Raw genomic sequence first — 23,207 nt, 5'->3', positions numbered from 1 at the left:
AAAGCTAGTTGTTGTCGCATCTCATTACGTTCGATCTCATCAAATTATCTTTCAACTTCATCACAAGAATTATAACTTTCTGCATATTCTTCTTGAGTTTTTCTTTTCTTACTTCAAAGATCTTCAATGTTTCGATAAAATTCTTGTCTCACTAGTGCTGACACCTTTCGACATGACTCAATATCTCATCCTTTTTCAGCCAAATGAAGCTTAAACCGATGAATTTCTTTACCTCCTAATAAGTTTGTCGCAATATATACATAAGAGAGTGGTTTTTTTAGATTTCATAACTTGTTTACAATGGGCTCATGTAGGATCATTTTTTGCTCTATTGTTACTTTTTTGAGTTTCAATTGTTGTATCAGGAGTTGATCCTTATTCTTGTGAGGATGGTGTTACTGATGGTATATTTGATGAAGCCACACTAAAACAATATGAAACAACAATAATATAATAACAATAACTATCCTAAATTCGCAAAACCTATTCCCTATCCAAAAATATAAAATTATAAATTCACAGACCCAACGATATAGCGCAACAAAAATAACCACAAAAACCAATAATCAGAAAAAATATCAATTCACCATTAAACCAATATATTACACTGCCAAGAATCAACAACAAAAAATAAATAGATTCATAATCAACGTCATTAATCATTTACTGAGTTAATTAAATTATAAACCAATAATTGAATAACTAAAAAAATAAATAAATAGTACCTAAACCTGATGCTTTGTTTACAAAACGCAACTAGAGAAAAGAGAAACCAAGCTATCCAAACATGGTGAAGCAGAAACTAGCGAAAGAAAGGCAACAACGATAGCGAGCCACGCTGGATGACGACGCAACGATGACGAGAGATGCACAAGCAATGATGTAGACATGCAGTGTAGGCGAGCCACATATGGAGGGCGACGACGCACATAAGCCGGCGAGATAAGGCAGAGGAACCGACAATCGTGGCAGCAACTAGAGATGTCAACGAGGCAGGGCGGAGGCGGGGGATGCCTCCTTGCTCCCCATCCCCGCTCCCAAATTTGCTCCCTGTCCCTGTTCTTGTTCTCCGCCGTAGGGGATTATTGCTCACCATCCCCATTCCCCGCAAGGCCCCATTCTCCGCAGGGACCCCATTCTCCATTTATCTAATAGTTCTAACTAATTATTAATTTCCATATGAATAGAGTTACAAGTATCCATCCTATATAAAAATAGCAAGATTTTATAAAAAAAAAGTCTAAACGACAAGATGATGACTTCTTTTAAAATAATGCAACGGCGAGTCAGAAGACAGAGCAATGGATGAGGTGGGAGACACGGCAAGAGAGAAAAATGGACACGACAACATAGTTACGGAAATGGACGCCGCAAATAGAGAGCACGATGCATTGAGGATGATGGCACCGTGAGGTGTGACAATTCGGAAGGGACATTGGCGAGAGAGTGACTGCAGAGAAGTTGGATGGAATATGGACAGCATTAAAATCTCTAAATTAAAGAAGGGTTATGCAAATGAGAATTAGAAATTTTGGATTTCTATGTGTATGTAAATTATTAAGGATAATTCAGTAAATTTACGAATTTCGAGAATTAGCGAAAATCTCCGCTCGAATTCCGGCACCTACCTCAAAAAAATTTTCCATAGTCAGATCCTATTTGAGATAGTTCCTGTAGAGATCCCGCGTTTTGAAGAGTTTTATCATCCCAAACAACAACCGTGCAGTGGCGTTTTGAAGAGTTTTATCATCCCAAACAACAACCGTGCAGTGGCGGTAGCCGGTAGTTTTCCTGTGAGTGTGAGAGACCGGGAGAATGCCTATGGTCTGGAGGCTGAGTAAGTTTGAAAGAGTGTTAATATTATTTAATAATGACACCTTATCTAAATATATAATTAAAAAAAAAATCATACCTAAGGTGTCATTACTAAAAATTGATAATAGAATTATCATTTCCCCTTTTTGCCCATTGAACGCTCCCGATACTGCAAGTACAACTGCGGTTCACACTATAAAAGCGAAAAACGCTCGAATCCGTGTCACAATCATATATCTCTATCAATTTCTGTTTCTACCCCAACTCGTTTCGCTTCTTTCTTGCTCCTTTTAATCCCAAACATGTCAGGTTACGGCTACGGCTACGGTGCTCCAACAGGCGGCCAGCCTTACGGCTATGGTGCCCCTCCGGGTGGCCAGCCTCAAGGCCACAGTGCTCCGCCAGGCGGCCAGCCTCACGGTCACAGTGCTCCGCCGGGAGGCCAGCCTCACGCTCACAGTACCCCGCCTGGCAGCCAGCCCTACGGCCACAGTGCCCCGCCGGGAGGCCAGCCTTACGGCCACAGCGCCCCGCCGGGAGGCCAGTCTTACGGCCATGGCGGCGTCGCGACAGCATACCCGGCATCGGGCGGTTACGGTAGCCCGTTCGCCATGCTGGTGCCGTCAACGTTCCCTCCCGGGACGGACCCGAGCATCGTGGCGTGTTTCGAGATGGTGGATGTTGACCGAAGCGGGCAGATCGACGATAGGGAGTTGCAGAAGGCTCTGTCTTCCTATAATCAGAGCTTCAGCTTGAGGACCGTACACCTCCTCATGAATATGTTCACCAACACCAACATCAAGAAAATCGGTACCTTCTGGAACCTTCCTTTTATGTTACTGCTATTAATTATTATCTCTGATTTTGTGTTTTGAACGGTTGCTTGCAATTTGGCTGAGATTCCTAATTTGGGAGGTAGGGTTTAGTTTTTTTTTTTTTTTTTTTTTTTAACGTTTTCTCTTTAAAGCGTGGCGGTGGATGTGCGTTTACCGGTGGCCGGTGCTAATTTCACCTTGGCAAGTGGTATGGCAGTACTGCCATTTTATCAGAAAAGTTTTCAAATATATTGATAAACCGATGTGTCAGTCATTTTTAATTGTTAATTTTAATTATATATTTTTTATAATTAAAATTAACAGTTAAAATGTATGAGTATACATGCAAATTTTTCCATTTTATCATTGCTCCTTTTTGCTATTTTCTATTGTTAGTTTCGTTTTATTTTCATGGTTATTTAACATACACGCATTTTAATAAATTTGATCAACATTGTAATTTTTTGTTAAGTTACCTATACAATTTTTTCCCTTCACCTGCTCCTTTGTGCATTTTTTTACTGGATTATTGCCCCCCACCGCCATCTTTTTTAATTTTTTTGGTTGCGGTTTTAGTTGGCCTACTTTCGAAGAGAAGAACGCGTGTGCTCATTGTCATTGTGGTGATGGGTTACACGTATCTCTGGTCTTTTATTCGATTCTAATGACACGGTCACTGCTCCACGCTGGAACTTGTGGGGAATTATTATGACCATAATACCCTTAGTGACGTGCCATTGCAAACCTGCAGTGGTTCTGCTTTAAATAAATTACTAAATGGAAATATAAATATATTCTATGGAAAAATGACGTTAGTAATTAGATTTATTTTTATTTTGTTTATATTTATAGTATGATATTGATAATGATAATGACAAAGATAACGTGATACTATATAAGATATAAAATATATTAAAATAATAGAACTGGTGTAAGGAGGAGTTTAGGGAGTGTTTACGCGTAGGCATAGGTGTCGATTTGCATGTTGGAGTTGACTTTTGGAGAGATCTTGTGGACGCTTATACCACAGGAGCTGCTGGGTTTGTTGCTTCTACTTAGTTTCCGGTAGCTAAAGATTTCTTAGGAAACTAGACATGGAATATCTTATTATGGTGCAAGATCAGACTTCCTGGAGTTAATATTCAAAATTACCCAATTTAGCCATTTAATTTTTAATTGACTTCAACTGTATTCTGAAATTTTAAAGTGTGACTCAAGCTAGTTCTTCCGTCTATTTTTGTCATCACCTGAAAAATGAGTGGCACGTTTATGTTGAGCAGAATAGAGACATGTTGTCAATGACGATTGAACGGTCAAAAAGTCAAACTATCCATGCCACCTCTAAATAAATGACCAGACAACTTTAACTTATTCTTTGAAACACCGTTTTCCCCATCCAACCATCACTCTTTCTTCATCTTCTTATTCATCTTCATCGTTCTCCATTTCCTCATCTTTTGCCACCAAGACAACCACAACCACTCTCTCCCCCCTTCAACGCTTTTTCAATGCGATCCTCCAGACCGCGTGCCACACCACCTGCCATCTCCTCTAAATCCAAGCACTCCTCACCACCGCTGCCCTCCTCCGCGACTCCCACATTGCACGCACCCTTCTAAGCTGCGCCTTACACCTATGCGACATTGCTTAGACCCTTTTGATCTTCCGTCACTTCAACAACACCTTAGACACCTTTTGCGCTAACATAGTGATCCGTGCTTATTCTAACAGCGACGTTCCTTATCGAGCTCTTGCTTTTTTCTTTCATTCTTTGCACAGTGGTTTCTTCCCAACAGCTACACCTTTGTGCCCCTCATTGGTTCTTGTGCTAAGATGGGTTGCCTTCAATATGGGAGGAAGTGTGGTGCACGAAATTGTGATCACACTTTTCACAACTCCGCACAACTAACCAGCAAGTGCACTGGGTCGTCAAAGTAATACCTTACGTGAGTAAGGGTCGATCCCACGGAGATTGACGGCTTGAAGCAAGCTATGGTCGTCTTGTAAATCTCAGTCAGGCGGATTCAAATGGTTATGAGGTTTTGATAAATAAAAAGATAAATAAAATGGAAAATAACATAGAAGAGGAGAACCGCAGCGCCGTTATGAGGGACTGTGTAAGAGAGTGAGAAGAAGGCGAGACGGAGGAGAGAGGCGCGACGACGGAGGCGAGAGGCGCGGTGACCGTGAATCGAGGTGAGAGAGCGCCAAATTGAGGAGGAGGAGGAAGAAGGGCCATTTGAGAGTTTGCTCAATGAACGGCGTCGTTTTGTTATATGTTTTGTTATATTTTAGGTCTCGGGTGTCAACTAAACGTGCCATGTCATTTTTCCGGTGACGGAAATAGATGGAGGGGCTAGCTTGAGTCACGCCTTAAGGGTACAATTTGGGTCAATTGGAAATTGGAGGGCTAAATTGAATGAGGGGTCAAATTTCAGGGGCTATTTTGAGTATTGACTCGCTTTGGTTGTTAAAAGTGTTGCACAAGTTTTTAACAATGTTGCACAAGTTTTTAATTATATGATATTTGTTGGAATATTTTATTTGAATATAATTTATTATTTCAAAGTCAAGATACTTGCTGCGTTCCAAATTAAACAGCTTAGGTAAACCTCAACTATATACATTGTTTAGGATTATCCTTGGTTATTAATTAAGCAACATTTTGTTAGACACGCTCACCCAACCCATTGGTCCACCCCCAAAGCTTGCAAATTAAAGCCTAGCTACAACCAAGAACACAGCCTTGCTACGTATTCAATGCTTTATGCAAAAAAAAAAAAAAGGGAAAAATCATTGTAAGGAACAAATTTAATTTTTCTTTTCACCATAACCATTGAACAATGAAAGAAAAATGTAAGCAAATTTCACATTAAGATAACAAGCAAGTTTGGTTTCAGATGCGAGACTCTAAATGCGCGACTTTTGACTAGGTAACAGCCCAGAATAGTTGACATAGCTAAACAATTGATACCTTGAAATGAGAAAACCGACCTTGGGAGGATAAATTGAGAGTTTGCCACAGGCTCCTATACTACTGTTGTAATATCAAGTGCATAAGCCAGCTATGTCCTGTGTTGTTGCAACACTCCCATAGGTCCTTGTACCCCGTTTATGTGACACATGACATGTATAGGCATTCTGAAACCAATTTCATCACGTATTGGTGATGAATCTGTTACAAATTGAAGTTATTCTTCAAGATCAAAGCTTGCTTAATCAGCACATCCAGGTACGGTATGAGTTTAATAAAAGCTGGATTAGGATTTTCATTTGGACGAAGGTACTAAGGATGCTGAGAAGGATCCTGCAACTGAAACTGATTCACTTGGTTCTGAACTTTAGGTGGCACGATTAGTAGATTCGCAGCAGAGCTGTCAAAAGAGCTCTAATAGCATCAAAATCTGAAAAGAAGTAATGAAACAGAGAAGAGTCAAGAGAAAATCCGGATAACTTTTGATTGCTTACATATACGACAGAATACAAGTAACTCATCTTATATAGTAGCAGTGGTAGCAATTATGAAATAGCGAAGTTTATTACTGTATAAACTAGGTAACTAACTTTATCAGCTCCCTGTGCCACGACACACTTGCACTTACAGTCCTTAACTAGCCACTTTTAGCAACTACGTACTATACTGCCTCTGCTACTCTGCAGTCTCTGTCTCTGAAGAAGTGTTAAAATCTGTTCTTTAAAAATAGAGAGGAATAGATCTTAATTAATTGAGAGATGAGTGAGTCAGAAAATTATATAGTTGTTCCAGAGTAAATTGATTTTCAAGTAAGAGAGATTAAAGGGTTTATGTTTAAAGCAAAAATGTAGCAGGTAAAGTACAAAACCATCACCACTATTAACATATGCAATGTAAATTTGAAAAATTGGAACACAGATCAATTTTGACTTGATTTACACTTATCTAGTGGAGTATGCTGTTACTTCACTGTTTCAATTGTGGACTTTGATGTAGGCCCCAAGGAATTCACATCTCTCTTTCAGAGTCTTCAGAGCTGGAGGGTATTTCCTTTTTTCTCTTAAGCTTATTTTTTATGTTGATCTAAATTCTCAACATGACAAAATTATAGTGTCTTTTGGAACAAATGTTTTTCTTGATTTGCAATTATTGATACAGGCGACTTTTGAGAGATTTGATAGGGACAGGAGCGGAAGAATTGACTCGAATGAGTTGCGAGAGGCTTTACTGAGCTTGGGTTATTCTCTCTCTCCTATGTTGTTGGAATTGCTTATCTCCAAGTATGACAAAACTGATGGAAGAGCCAGGGCTATTGAATATGACAATTTCATTGAGTATGGTTTTGTGTTTTGTTTTTTTGGGGGGGGGGGACCTCCTTATACTAGCATTGTGTATGCCATATTCTATTTAGTTGTAGAGCTGATTCTCATTCCTTGTTTGCTAATGCAGGTGTTGCCTTACTGTTAAGGTAAGATACTAAATGATTTTATCAGTTTCTGGAAGTAAAGTTAATTCTTACTGGTCTGGTCTTTTACTGGTTTACAGACTAACAAAACCATCTTGTAATAAAATTTCACTGTTTATATTTTGGGGATTTCAGGAACCGGATGCAAACAACTATAATAGTAACATAAGTGTATGACATTGGTTATAGACTTCATCCACATTTAAATAGTTATTCAAAGGTGCAATATTCACTTAAATTATATAACACAACGCTAGTGTAATTTTAAGTGAATGCTACATCATTGAATAACTTCTTGATTGTGCGATTTTTGAAAAGCTAATAGTTGGATTAGAAGCTTATATTTTATGGAACCGGATGCAAACAACTATAATAGTAACATAAGTGTATGACATTGGTTATAGACTTCATCCACATTTAAATAGTTATTCAAAGGTGCAATATTCACTTAAATTATATAACACAACGCTAGTGTAATTTTAAGTGAATGCTACATCATTGAATAACTTTTTGATTGTGCGATTTTTGAAAAGCTAATAGTTGGATTAGAAGCTTATATTTTATATATAATTCCTTTAAATTCCCATATCAATGTGAAATTTGTTTTCTGTATCTTTTAAAAACTCGTATATAATCCAAACTTCCATGCTAAAATCCAAACACTTAACCTATAAGATGATTTTTTTTGTTCTTTAGTATGTTGCTTCTTGTCAGTTGAACACTCGACCTATAAGATGATTTAAAGCACATATTCCATCTTTTCTATTTGGGACCATGGTGATGGATTTATATTTGCTTATGAATAAAATGAAGTAAAATAAAATAAAATAAAATAATGTAACTTGTAATTGTGTAATGCAGGGGCTAACTGACAAATTCAAGGAGAAGGATACTAACTTAAGTGGCACCGCAAATTTCACCTATGAGTCGTTTATGTTGACCGTCCTACCCTTCATAATCGCTTAGGAACTAAAGCTCTGTTGAATTCGTACGATGCCCTTTTCATGCGGTTGGTTTGATAGTATCCATGTTCACATTTTACTCTACTTTGCCGGTATTTGAATATGCTTCAATCGGGTTGTAATGTAAGTATGCAAATCTTGAGTGCCATATTTGGAACTAGCTGATTCTTCCCCCTGGTACTGCTAATAAAATTCAGTGCTTAGTATTATGGGTATGGGATACGAATGAACAGATGATGTTATAAGGAGCTGTATTATTTGTACATTTCTGGGGCAGTTCTAAGATGAAGTTTATGTTCGTGGGGGAGGCTGGTTCCAATTGTGTCGGGAATGTTGCGTGTCGTTGGTGTGTCTGGCATGCTGCAATAGGTCACATTGGTGTCAGTATTGTAGCTGATTAAGCAACCTAATTTGTGAGTATAAATGATTATAAAATTGTTAACTATATAACTGATTGTTAATTGGTAATGGAGATATTGGACATCTTGACCCAACTGAGGTAGTAAATGTAGTGTTTACTAATTCAAAAGGTCGAGGTACTTTCAGTCCAGTTTTTAAAAGTTTGAGAGCTCTTAGAAGCACAAAAGAAATTTTATTAAAACATGTTTGTAATTTCAGAACTACAAAATACTAATATAATTTTATTATTTAATAAAAAATTAATTTATCTTTTTAATTTGTTAATAATTCTAACATGGAATTTCTATCCCTTATATTTATCATTTTAAAATAACAATAATATCTCAGTTTTGAAATAAAATTTCTAATATAAATTATGGTAGCGTCAATTTTACATAAAATCAATTTTGACGAACTAGATGGTGTAACCCTAACTACCAAGGTGTCACTGCATTTTTTAGTTTGTTGCTCACATAGTCACATCTAATATTAGTATTTACATAAATAGGAGTTTATAAAGATTTCGGTTCTCATAAAATTTCACGTGTGATCATTGAAAAAAATGGCACGAGTGAAATAAGAGGAAGGATTTTCAATGATAATTACAAATTCAAATGATATAAAATTTATAAAACATATATATACATGAATTTAATTGTTGATATACTATAAGTGTAAAATAACATATTGTCATATTAATAAAAATATTTATATCGAATTGGATATTATTGGATAGTTGTATAAAATATTTTATATGTCAGTACATTAAAATTAAATTTTATATAAATATAAAAAATAATTCCCGAGTCTTGTTTCATGAAAAAGCCACCTATAATAAGAATAAGATCATGTCTCCTTAAGTCAAATCTTTTACAAGGACTACCTCCAAATAGAGAGAAAAGCCTAGGTTAAATAACCAAAGAATAACAGAAATTTAAAGGAGTGACTTTATCTGCCAATGAAATCCGTTGTGATATGAAATATATGTTACTAGCCATAGGTGAGAACCTAACTGTTCCTAACAGGGTAAAGGAAAAAGATAAATAGTATATAAAACTACTTGAAATACCACAATTAACACATAATCAAGTAAGTAATCTCAAAAAATTATGTACACTCAAATAAATAAAACAATACATATAATGAATGTGTATGATGCTAACCATGAATTCACGTCTTAGCCATTCTGTTAAATCCAACAACACCTAGTAGCTACAGTGACGAATCCAAAAATTTTATAAGAGAGGGACCAAATTAAATATAAAATAAATTAAAATATAACATAATAAAAAATCAACAAAATATAATTTATAGTATATATTGAGATAAAAAATTAATAATTATATTATATAAAAATTAACATTCAATTGCATATTTTAGAATTTTAGTATTTTTCAATTTGGTCTGAAATATTTCATATAATTAAAATTATCAATTTATCATCTAAAATTTTAAAGCATTCTCTTTTTCAACATATACAATCATATAATATTATGCTAAAAGTTTATCTTTCATCTTGTTTTAAAGTATAATTTTAATAATTTTTATTATTTAAAAAATTTGTTCAGTTGTTACTGTTGTCATAGAAAAAATCAAAATAAGAATTTTTTTTATAATTGTTACTTTTTACATTAATCCAAACCTATATTTTTCAATAACTTTTCAATTGTTTATATATTTATACTCTTTTATTATTTTTTAAATTTATTTGTTAATTGTTACTAATATATTATAATATATATTATAATTTATATATATTAAATTACTAATATGTAAATTTTTTTAGTGTGTAATATACAAAAATATATTTAATTAATAATATATATATATATATTAATTATATAATAATAATAAACTAATAATATTAATTTTTTTAAAAAAAATGGAGGACCATAGCCACCTTAGACTCCCCTTGAATCCGCCTCTCAGTAGTTAATTTGGGGGCAAAACACTAAAATAAGCCAAGGGGAAGAAATTTTTACGTAAATCCGCCAAACCAAAATTAGTTCATGAATCAACCAATGCATGTTTATATGTAGTTCGAATCAATTAGATTCGAACTCAATCTATACATAATTCGAATCATATTGCTTCGAATTATACACAAAACTCACATACACTAATTCGAATCAACTTGATTCGAATTACACCCTGATTTATTAAAAAAATTAATAATTTATTAAAAAATTTATTAAAAAATAATAATTTAAAATTAAAAAATATATATTTTATTTCATGCATTAAAAAAAATCTAACAAAATATTTAATTACGAGACTTTTTTTAAATATTAATGAGTTATCAATTCAAATTTCATAAAATACTCTTTTGTCCATTTTTAATAGCTCATGAATATTTTTTTAATAAATTTTTTTAAATTATATGGTGAGACATTACATGATTCGAATTACGCATGGGAAGTTCAATCACTCTGATTCGAATTATACGGTGAGCAATTCGAATTCTATACAATACTCTTCTGCCCATTCTTGATAGCTCATGAATATTTTTTAATAAATTTATTTTAATTATATAAACCACAAAAAAATAATGCAAAATAATTTAAAAAATGACTTAAAAAATATTAGGAATACTATAAAAATTTGTAATGTTCTAATGATTTAGGTAAATACATGCATGTACACAAATTTTAAATAAAATACTCTAGATAGTCAATAATAATTTAAAAATTAAAGAAAATATTTTATTCCATCCAAAATAATTAAAAAATATATTTTATTTTATACAAAATAATTTAAAAAAATGGCTTAAAAATGTTACGAGTACTATAAAAGTTTGTAATATTCTAGTGATTTAGGTAAATACATGATAAAAATATATTTTCTTTAATTTCTAAATTATTAATGTCCTAAGTCATTACAAATTTTTATAGTACTCCTAACATCTTTTAAGCCATTTTTAAATTATTTTGCATAGAATAAAATATTTTTTTGTGGTATAATTAAAATAATTTATTAAAAAGTATTCATGAACTATCAAGAATGGACAGAAGAGTATTGTATAGAATTCGAATTGCTCACCATATAATTCGAATCAGAGTGATTGAACTTTTCATGCGTAATTCGAATCATGTAATATCTCACCATATAATTTAAAAAAATTTATTAAAAAATATTCATGAGCTATTAAAAATGGACAAAAGAGTATTTTATGGAATTTGAATTGATAGCTCATTAATATTTAAAAAAAGTCTCGTAATTAAATATTTTGTTAGATTTTGTTTAATACATGAAATAAAATATATATTTTTTTAATTTTAAATTATTATTTTTTAATAAATTTTTAATAAATTATTAATTTTTTTAATAAATCAGCGTGTAATTCGAATCAAGTTGATTCGAATTAGTGTGTGTGTGAGTTTTGTGTATAATTCGAAGCAATATGATTCGAATTATGTATAGATTGAGTTCGAATCTAGTTGATTCGAACTACATATAAACATGCATTGGTTGATTCATGAAATAAATTTTGGTTTGACGGATTTGCGTAAAAATTTCTTTCCCTTGGCTTATTTTAGTGTTTTGCCCTTAATTTGGACATGGTCTTTCTATAGTGTATTCCCATGAGAAACACATCAACACTTTCCAGAAGTCCGTCTTAGAAGGAGAGTGCTATGTCTCCTCATGGAGGCAAGCTAATCTGGGGGAGTATTGGCCACGCAAGAAAGAAATCACATAGAGCTACACATGTCAAGTACCATATCTCATAATCTTAACCTTATAAATTTATGTTTTCTTTCTAATTATGTCGTTCTGGACAACTTTAAATCATTATACGTATTATTGCTTTAAATTTTCTTTCTAATGGTCTTATATATCCTACATGCGATGTATGCACTGATGAATTATTTGCTAATTATATTGAAAGAGGGAAAGAATTCATGTATTGATATATATAAGATATGTCTTAGTTGACGTTAGATTTTGTTAGCACATAAAATGACACACAAAATTATTTGGATTATGCAAAAAACACTAAAGTTAATGCAATGCATATTTATTACTTCATAATTGGTTTATAGAACTTTTGTGTTCATACTATAGCAAAAACCTTAGCATAGCACTTCCTTGCAACGATATCCAATTGACTACAATTTTTTAAGTTGATATCTTAATTAACATACTATTCAACAGGGCCACTAAAGTCAGCACTTTATGCATAGAAAAATTAATGTCTCAAACAACGAATTTTTTTAAATAAATAAAATAAAATATTATTTTATTAACTGAAATAGGTAATTTGTAGCTTTTTTTTTATTGATTTCCATATTTTTATTTATTTTATTTACAGTATAAACAATTTGAGTTTGAGTATATTGCATTTACATTGTAAACGAAATAAGTCACGTCAATTAAGCATTACACATATTACATATGTACATATGATACGTGGGATAGAGTGGGATCCATGGTGTATTGATGCATGCGTATCATGTTGTGTTTGTCTATGCTTTTTTCATATAAAAGATTAATACATAAAGCTTAATTATGGAATGTTTTTGTGCTTAAGTCATATATTGCTTTAATCTCTTTGAACTGATTAATTTTGTAGAAAATGGTAGAAAAAGAAGCAAAAAGAACAAAACAAGCTCAAAAGAAGAAAAGAGAAGCTTTTAGACACGCTTTGAAGCTTGGATACGCTTTGGAACCTTAGGTCACGCTTTAAAAGCGTGGCCCATGACCATGAGCATGAATGAAGGTGGCGTTGGCAGCGCCAAGATACGAAGGCGTTGCATTGGCAAACGCCAACTACAACGAAGAATACAAAAGGATTTGCAACTTTGACCCCTTCATACTCCATCAATGATAACTTGAGCTACAAAGCTCCAAATGAGGTGATTTCAGTGGCATTGAAAAGTAGGAATCTAGAGCTTTCCAATCATATATGGCACTACATGGTGGATACTAAATCTAAGGGATAACATTCACCCCGAAAATACAAAGATAAACATAGTATCAACCTGTAGTAAGGCCAGCTGACCTCTTCAACTTCCATAGAGTATAACTTGAGCTTTAGAGCTTCAAATGGCGTGCTTTTAAAAGCATTAGAAAGTAGACATCTAGAGCTATCTAACAATATATAATAGTATGGGGTGGGCATTAATTTTGAGCTTCATAAGCTGGCGTTGGCAACACCAAGATACAAAGGCGTTGCCCTCAACAACGCCTGCGACCCCTGACAGCATGACCTTGTCTTTTTCAAAGGAGCATAACTTGAGATACAGAGATCCAAATGATTTGCTTCTAGTTTTATTAGAAATCTGATATTTAGAGCTTTCCAACGATGTATAATAGTCTATAGTGAGCATGAAATTGGAGCACAAACGATAGGCATCTTTAAGCCCCACAAACACTCAACAAAGCACTTGGGCGTTGCTAACTTTAAAATGGCGTTGACAACACCATGCCACCTCCAGAAAAAGCCAAGATTGAAGAGCAAAAATACAAAGGCGTTGCTACCTTTGAAATGGAGTTAACAACGCCATAGCAAGAATGAAGAATGGTGGACGAAATTGTGATCCATATTCTTTTGTACTTGTATGAAATCATTATTATGGCACCAGTTGAATTCACAACTCCGTTCAACTAACCAGCAAGTGTACTGGGTCGTCCAAGTAATAAACCTTACGTGAGTAAGGGTCGATCCCACAGAGATTGTTGGTATGAAGCAAGCTATGGTCACCTTGTAAATCTCAGTTAGGCAGATTAAATTGGTTTATGGGTTTTCGAAAATTAATAATAATTGGAAAATAAAAAGGGATAGAAATACTTATGTAAATCAATAGTGAGAATTTCAGATAGGTGTATGGAGATGCTGTGCTCCTCTTGAAACTCTACTTCACTACTCACTCTTCCTTCAATCCTTCTTACTCCTTTCCATGACAAGCTGTATGTAGGGCATCACCATCATCGGTGGCTACTTTCAATCCTCTCGGGAAAATGATCCTATGCGCTGTCATTGCACGGCTAATCGTCTGGAGGCATCACCCATGGTTGATGGCTACATCCCGTCCTCTCAGTGAAAATGTTCCTATGCTCTGTCACAGCACGGCTAATCATCTGTCGGTTCTCAATCAGGTTGGAATAGAATCCATTGATTCTTTTACGTTTGTCACTAACGCCCAGCCTTCAGGAGTTTGAAGCTCGTCACAGTCATTCAATACCGGAATCCTACTCGGAATACCACAGACAAGGTTAGACTTTCCGGATTCCCAGGATCCTACTCGGAATACCACAGATAAGGTTAGACTTTCCGGATCCTCATGAATGCCGCCATCTATCTAGCTTATACCACGAAGATTCTGTTGGGGAATCTAAGAGATATGCGCCCGGCCTAAGGTAGAACGGAAGTGGTTGTCAGTCACGTGCGTTCATAGGTGAGAATGATGATGAGTGTCACGAATCATCACATTCATCAAGTTAAGTGTAACGTATATCTTGGAATAAGAATAAAAGAGAATTGAATAAAAAGTAATAGTGATTGTATTGAAACTTGAGGTACAGCAGAGCTCCACACCCTTAATCTATGGTGTGCAGAAACTCCACTGTTGAAAATACATAAGTAAAAGGTTCAGGCATGGCCGAATGGCCAGCCCCCTTGAGTGATCAAGAGACCGAATAATCAAAGGCTAAACAGTCAAGAGATTAAACTGTCAAAAGATGTCTAATACAATAGTAACTTATCCTATTTATACTAGACTAGCTACTAGGGTTTACATGAGTAAGTAATTGATGTATAAATTCACTTCCGGGGCCCACTTGGTGTATGATTGGGCTGAGCTTGATCTATCCACGAGCTGAGGCTTTTCTTGGAGTTGAACTCCAAGTTATGACGTGTTTTGGGCGTTCAACTCCGGATCATGACGTTTTTCTGGCGTTTAACTCCAGACAGCAGCATGTACTTGGCGTTCAACGCCAAGTTACGTCATCAATTTCCGAATAAAGTATGGACTATAATATATTGCTGAAAAGCCCTGGATGTCTACTTTCCAACGCCGTTGAGAGCGCGCCAATTGGAATTCTGTAGCTCCAGAAAATCCATTTTGAGTGCAGGGAGGTCAGATTCCAACAGCATCAGCAGTCCTTTTGTCAGCCTTTTTCAGAGTTTTGCTCAAGTCCCTCAATTTCAGCCAGAATTTACCTGAAATCACAGAAAAACACACAAACTCCTAGTAAAGTCCAGAAATGTGAATTTAACATAAAAACTAATGAAAACATCCCTAAAAGTAGCTCAAACTTACTAAAAACTAGCTAAAAACAATGCCAAAAAGCGTATAAATTATCCGCTCATCAAAGAACCAAAAATACAAAGGCGTTGCTAACTTTGAAATGGAGTTGGCAACGCCACCCTTGGCTCCAACAACATCAACCTTGGGACATTGCAAAGGCGTTGCTACCTTTGGAATGGCGTTGACAACGTCCTACACCGCTGAAGCAGCCCCTGGAACAAGCCATTGGCGTTGCCAACACCAATGATAAAAGGCGTTTTTTGCAACAACGCCTGCGACACTTGATTTTGAATATTTTTGCATCTGTGCGTATGCACGACCCAGTGTGCGTACGCACAAGAACACTTTTTGGCAAAAATAAAATAGGCATTGGCAACGCTGGAAACTAATAGCGTTGGTGCCAATAACGCCCAATTGACCCCTGGAACATCATTTTGGTTCACTTAATTCCACTCCAAGTCCAATTAAACTTCAAGCAAGCAAGCCCACAACTGTCAACCAATCAAGGCCATAAGAATCATCTACAATAGTTAATTTTCATTTGATTGTAATTTGCTTTGAATTTTATTTGAATTTGTAATCTAGGCTAGCTTATAAATAGGCTTTAGTTCATCATAGAAGGGGACTCTTGGTTGGGAATTTCACTAGGAGGGGTCTTCAGACCCTCTCTTCTCACCTACATTTCTCTCCTCTTACACTTTCTTACTTGTAAATATTTTAGTTATGAATCACTAACTCTTTTCATTGGGAAAGAGAGCTTTATTATTTTTTAATGGATTAGTTTATTTTTATTCTTCTTCTTCTCTTCATCTCTCTTTGATTTACTAGAAAGATTTTCGTTCTTCATTCAAGAACTCAATTATCTTGGAAAAGAGATTAATTTCATATGGATTCTATATGAGCCTTAGGAAAAGGGATCATAGAGTCATGCTTGAAGATCTTTCTCACACTTGAATAGATTTAGGTTTGGGTTGGATATTGTGACATTTAATCTTCTCAATACTTAGATTTAGGAGAGTGTGGGGGATAATCAGGGACCATTCTTCATCTCTTCTCATGAGCAATTAAATTAAGAAATTGGCAATTAATCAAGAGTAGAGAGATTGAATTACCAAGGGATTGGGATTCAATCACTCATGATTGCCACGAGATCAATGCGTTGCATGATTGAAGATGAGATGAAGCAATTGATCCGGAGAATGCAATATCTCTTGATCCTAATGTTCATTTTATCCTTAGTTTTTATATTTACTTTATAGTTATTTACTTTCTTGCACTTTACTTTTCCGTTCTTTACTTTTCTTGCTCTTTACTTCCCAACACTTTACATTCTTGTCATTTACCTTCTTGAACTTTATTGCTTTCATTTTAATTTCATGTCATTTACATTTCCTGTTTACTCATCATTCAAATATGATAGTCTAATTAGAATAATCAATTAACTATTGATTGCTTAATCCTTTAATCCTCGTGGGATCGACCTCGCTCTAAATGAGTTTTATTACTTGATACGACCCGGTGTATTTGCCAGTAGTTATGCGGATTAATTTTTCTGTATTAAGTTTTTGGCGCCGTTGACGGGGATTAATTGTGATTAACATACTACCGGTTGATTAATTATCTAGATTAGGCATTTTTTTTCATTTTTGTCATTTACTTTGCTTTTTTTATTTCTCTTTTCTTATTGCAAGTTAAGTGTTTGTGTTATTGCCTCACTAAGAGTTCCTTATTTGTGACATAAGGAATTTCAATTTCTCTTGGTGATTGTGTTGTTTGATACAAGAGCATTTTCAAAGAAGAATGGAGTATACATCATCTTTTGATCAATCATACCATATGAGATATTTTCCACCACCACAAAATGATTCAAGTTACTATACTAATTATGGTTGGGGATATCAAGATCAGGGAATGATAGAGTTTGAACAATCAAACCCAATGGGATACTTTCCAAGATCATAAAATGATTCATACTCCTATGAATAGAACAACTATCCAAATTGTGGTTGGGAAGGTCCAAACCCACGAGAATCCAATGTTTTCTATCCCATTCATCAAGAGACATCATCTCTAGATGCATTTATGCAAAATTGTCCAACCTCACCTCCAAGTTTTTCATATCAAAGTTCTTCAACCACAAAATTCATTTCACTACACACAAAATTCATTTCAAAATTCACAAAATTCATTTCACAACTCACAAAATTCCTTCCATACTCCTCAAAACAACTTCACCACAACACCCACATATCCACAAAATCATGCTCAACCTTTATCTCTTGAGCTAGCATTTGAACAATATTGTTAAAGAAGTGAGGATTACAATCAAAGAATTGAGGATCACATTCAAAGAATTAAGGATGATGATTTCACCCAATGGTCTAGAAAATTTAGAGAGGAACAAGAAATCACTTTCAAGAACATTGAAGTGCATTTAGACCAAATTGCTAAATACTTAGCAAAACCCACCAATACCTTTCCAAGAACATCTCTCTCTCTCTCTCTCTCTCTCTCTCTCTCTCTCTCTCTCTCTCTCTCTCTCTCCTATTATGCCTTCAACCTCCTCTTTTTCTAACCATGTTTCTTCCATTCCCTTCTTTCTCACTCCTCTCTTGCTCTCCTTTATCCTTTTCTTCTATTTTTATTTTACCATTTTAGCCTAGTTTAGTATCCGAGGTTCTAGATTAAATAATCTCTTGTGGTATTTTCTTCTCTTTTGTGGTGATTTTTTTCTTTCATACTTGAAGTTGGTATGATAGTGCAGATCTCTCCATATCTAAAAAAAAGATACTGCAAAAATAATTGTTTGTTCATAGAAAGAGTTATAGATGAAGAAGATGATCATATCTATATAAAGAAGAAAAAATATCTTGTTATGTTGCAGCACATCTGTGTAAATTTAGAAATAAAATAGACTTGACCTTTTTTCTATTTTTACTTTTTAAGATTCTTTATAATTGAATTATATGTCTGTTGTCAGTTTATAGTTCAACATAGAGGATATTTATCTTTTTCTGAATGTAGAACTAAGATTTTCTTTGTATTCTGTAAGTATCATTTGACTTTTCTATGAATAAAAATAGTTTCCTTTGTAAAAAAATACGTTGATGTTATCTCAAACTAGGTGTGTTCATGGGTTGGGTTGGACCAGGTTTAATTAGACCCAGATCTAGGTCTAAAAGATCATCAGATTTATTTTGACCCAAACCAAAAGTGATCCAAAATAAATCGGATTGACCCAACGTAAAATTAGTATATATATATTTGTAAATTATATATACTAAAATATTAAACTTTATTTTTAGAAATTAAATTTAACGAATATTATATCATATTTATACCACATTATTTTAAACCAAAAACAATACCATATGATATAAATATATTAATTGAAGTATAAAAGTATAATATGACATCACTAATTTCGCTCTAAACTAACAGAGATAAAAATAACAAATCCAAATCTGGCAAAATATGTATTGAATTCAGATCGGACTTCGGACCATTCAGACCGAGCCTTAAACACCCTTATCTCAACCATTTGGAACAAAAATGTTACATTATCCATTATCCTAAAACTAAAATTGTTCCTAAAATATTTTTCAATTTTTAATTCTTTTATTTTTTTTCAAAGTTAACCCTATATTTTATCATGAGTCACACACCACCTCCAACTCCATTTTTTATTTCTCCTCATTATCACATCTTCTACTACCTCCACAACTACCAACAACAGCAATCTTTCTACCACTATTGCCACCAACTAGAAGACAACAACTTTTAACCGGTAAAAGCTTTTAGAATTACTCTCTAAATCTTTCAACCGATGAAAATTATGGATTTTAATACTTAAAGAGTTTGCCATTAATGATGAACTTCTATCATACAATAATGCCTTAGAACATTTTTAATCAAATTTAATATGAAAAATTTTATTTTTATGACAATAGAAAGAATTTTAATTGGTTAAAATTGGTTTAAAAGTATTTTGATTCAACCTGCTTTATGATAAAATATTAGCCTCTAATATATGTATACATTTTTTGAGTTATATGTGCTTGTTTTGCTACAATGTTGTTCTTTCTTTCTGTCAATATAATGCATTCTCAAATAATGTCACAAAATACACTGAAATTTGAAGCTTTTTAAACAAAGTGTAACCAAACTAAAGCTTTTTATCGTCAACTGTTTGACAATTGTCATAATGGCTGTTAGTTCCTTTTAGCCACTCCTCAAGTTTAGCTTCTATATTAGCTTTGAAGTCATCATACTTTTCTGAGACTAATAACTTCTCAAGATCCCTAACATCATTGTGTTGAGGTTGAGATTGAAATTGAGGTTCATCTTTAATCAAGTTTGACAAGTTGAACTCTTCAGTTTTCATACCCTGCGAAGATGTAATGCCTGCATTAGTAATTAAAAATGGTATATTAGGGTAGAGATATGGCTTTCGTTTTGAAAAATTTAAAATATTAGAAAACTAGTTACCCCTTTTTTCACTGCTTTCAAGAGCATAAATAGCAGAATTACCCGCAGAACTAGTTCTATCAATATTTGTTGCAGGACGAATCAACCCCTTTTTTGGTTGTTTTGTTCCCATAGTTATTAGAGATTTTTTAATGTCTCCAATCATCTCATCAACTATAGAAAATCCACACTCCTTCATCGATCTAACCATTACGATCGAATCTTCTAAATCTTGTGTGTGTAAACTTGTTTCACGAGACTTCACAATAACATTGTTTTGAAGTTTAATAATATTGGGCACAGCTGTTTGAGTATGTTGTTGGATAAAAAAAAGTCCAATGGATGGTTCATTAGCCACGTATTTAATCATTTCTACCCAACATTCACCTAGCTCCACAAAACTATCAGCACCGTAAAATCCATGCATCTTCCAATGTCAAATTATTGCTCATCACTGAAACAAAATAAAGATTTGTTAACAAAAAAAATCATAAAATATTTAACCAAATATTACATCATATCCAATATATAATTTATATGGATAACTAGAAAAGGCATCATTACATATCTCAAGGTATGATGCATTAAATACTAAAAATTGAGGGCTAACTCACATGGTGCACATGAACACTTGCTACCCGAAAGAATATTTTAATCTTCAAAAGGAAAGAGTGTTTTTAGCCTTCATATTGATAGAAAAGCATCATTTGAGAGAAAACTTTAATATACATATAGGACCTCCGAATTCGTAGGCATTGGTGGATGTTATGCATTAAAAATCCAACAAGAGAATGAGCTCAATGCTACAAAGATAAAGATGAATTGCACATCAGGATATTTAGAATTAAAAATAATAGATTTGATAGCACCTATTATAAATAAGGAAGCCTAATCTTGTCTTAGTTGTTTCATTGTGTGCTAAAAAGACTTTAAAGCCTTACTAAAAGAACTGAAATAAATGCATGGTAGTCAAAAAATTTTCCAAAGAGAACTTTAATCGTGACTAAAACAATTGAAAAGGAATTTAATTTTATTGGCCTAGTTATAGTCATGGATCATGATAGGATACAAAAGGATTATTTAATACATATCTTGACCCCACTAAGTGGGAAAAGATATTTTTATGTTCTTGAAGTTAATCCTTGATATGTGCCTTTATAATAGACAATATGGGTTATATTTCAATTCATTTGAATGTAAGCTCCAGACCAATTTCACCACAACTAATGGATACTAATTGAAGCTTCAAAAACAATTACATATTTGAAAAATATGTGTTAAGATGAAGGCCAATACCTTAGGTAACATTACTACTTGTAAGTAAATATATAAGTTTAATACTCACAACTAATTGGCCCTAGAATCACTCACACGAATGATACTATCATATTTTTTTACTCAAACTCACTAACAACACTCATAAAATGGAGAAGAATTTCTAACACTCATACAAAGTATTTTTCATTCATATGGAACACACTATAAAGTACATGGTTCAAATTTTCTTAACAACTAGAAAATATTTTTTATAACAAATATGATATACGGAGTATACATCATGCTTCTAAATTGCATGTCTAAATTGCATAAGTCGTATCCAGGGTAAGAATGAGTTATCATAATATTCTTAATCCAAAATAAGTTTGAAAATATTTACAACCTTAAAATATCTTCCTTCTTTTGGTATGTTTAATTACTAAGCAATGGATTGTTAATTAATAAAATAATATCAAAATGGTGGATAGTAACTTTGGTGAAGACCAAATTGGTAGTGCATGTTGTGAAACTTATTGAGTCTTTATATTTGTGTAACCTGGTAATACATGAACCTAGTAGAATTTTTACTTGTTAATTTTTGATGAGTCATGATGATAATAATATTTACTTGATGGTGACTTTGTAATGTTTCTTCCAACAACAAAATGGAATCATCATGAGAAAACATTGTGAATCTAAGGATTTACCTAAAGAACTATAAAGATTTTTCTTACCGGTAACTCTATTGTGATGTATTTAATTGTCATGTTCTTTTCTAATTTTGTTTGTAAAATTCCACTATGGTAGCACTCTTGCTTTACTTTCATCACTTGGCTGGATCAAGTGTTAAAAGATAGCAAAAGAAAAAGTATCACTGAACCACACTTGAAAACTCTCAATTATTCTTATTTTTCTTTCACCATATTCACTCCTCCCACTCGCCTAGAAAAGATTTTTAACTACCCTCTCTTTACTTGGTTCCTACCAAAACTTATCAATTTGTGGATACAGCAAATAAATGACTCTACAATTTTCATCTTGATCCTAAGTTGTAATTAGGATATATTAACAATGTACTTCACTAACACTGATAGGTTATTCAACTTTACATTTTCATAACATTTTCGTTTGTTAGAAAAGATGCATTCTAAAATCCAAACTATATTGCTAAGGGTGGTTTACATGAAATGTAAATGATTCTATCAAATTTGAATAGAAACTGTAAGTTATTCTATTCAATATCCACCACATTCAAAATAAGAGTCTAGGTGTTTTTGAATTTGAAATGGTAATATGAAATTATTCACTTAAAGTCTAGTGATGATAATCAAAGATGAATTTTACACTTTCTATATTATGATAATACAATTAATGCCAAATTTTACATCTTTCAAACATAGTAACTATTCAAAGAACATAGGATACATATAAGAATATAGCACATTAAGTAGGTAGGTATATGTAATAATAACATCACAATATATAAGTACATAATATATCTTTATAACTCAAGATAAAAGCATACATAACGTATATGCACGTAAACATATACGAAGATCTATAACCTGAGTTTATATTTATATCTGAAGCCTATAGTTAATGATGACCTAAATGAAACAAGGAATAAAATCAAAGGAAAAAAGAAACTAATAAATCACCTCTCATTTGTTTCATGTACAGATATAAAAAAATCTTAAGAAGAATAAGAAGACTTTTTAATTTTGTATATTAATCCTTCAAAATAACTATGATTTTGTTTTATCTGCTATAGCACAATAACAACAACATTTCCCTTTTTATACCAAT

The 23,207-nt window shown here is 33.4% G+C and overlaps 2 protein-coding genes and 1 long non-coding RNA gene across 3 annotated transcripts; 1 reads left to right on the top strand and 2 right to left on the bottom strand.

Annotated features, from left to right (window-relative positions):
* Positions 1 to 617: 617 nt before the first annotated feature.
* LOC140183720 (uncharacterized) lies at positions 618 to 2,688 on the bottom strand. The gene is made up of 3 exons (XR_011879558.1): positions 1,913 to 2,688; positions 1,629 to 1,833; positions 618 to 1,450 (listed from the first exon to the last, which is right to left on the bottom strand). It is a non-coding gene; the product is annotated as an uncharacterized lncRNA (long non-coding RNA).
* Positions 1,896 to 8,481, top strand: LOC112789678 (calcium-binding protein CBP). Its single transcript, XM_025831679.2, has 5 exons — positions 1,896 to 2,625; positions 6,601 to 6,647; positions 6,763 to 6,938; positions 7,054 to 7,072; positions 7,931 to 8,481. The coding sequence occupies exons 1-5, from the start codon at positions 2,118 to 2,120 to the stop codon at positions 8,033 to 8,035; spliced, it is 855 nt and encodes a 284-aa protein (XP_025687464.1). The 5' UTR covers positions 1,896 to 2,117; the 3' UTR covers positions 8,036 to 8,481.
* Positions 8,482 to 19,825: 11,344 nt separating this feature from the next.
* Positions 19,826 to 20,571, bottom strand: LOC112773428 (uncharacterized). Its single transcript, XM_025818417.3, has 2 exons — positions 20,166 to 20,571; positions 19,826 to 20,081 (listed from the first exon to the last, which is right to left on the bottom strand). The coding sequence occupies exons 1-2, from the start codon at positions 20,569 to 20,571 to the stop codon at positions 19,843 to 19,845; spliced, it is 645 nt and encodes a 214-aa protein (XP_025674202.1). The 3' UTR covers positions 19,826 to 19,842.
* Positions 20,572 to 23,207: the final 2,636 nt, after the last annotated feature.

Source organism: Arachis hypogaea, chromosome 3, assembly GCF_003086295.3.
Source record: "Arachis hypogaea cultivar Tifrunner chromosome 3, arahy.Tifrunner.gnm2.J5K5, whole genome shotgun sequence".
Classification (NCBI taxonomy): Eukaryota; Viridiplantae; Streptophyta; class Magnoliopsida; order Fabales; family Fabaceae; genus Arachis; species Arachis hypogaea.
Note: the sequence above shows the minus strand (reverse complement) of the source record. Positions and strands in the feature narration are given on the sequence as shown.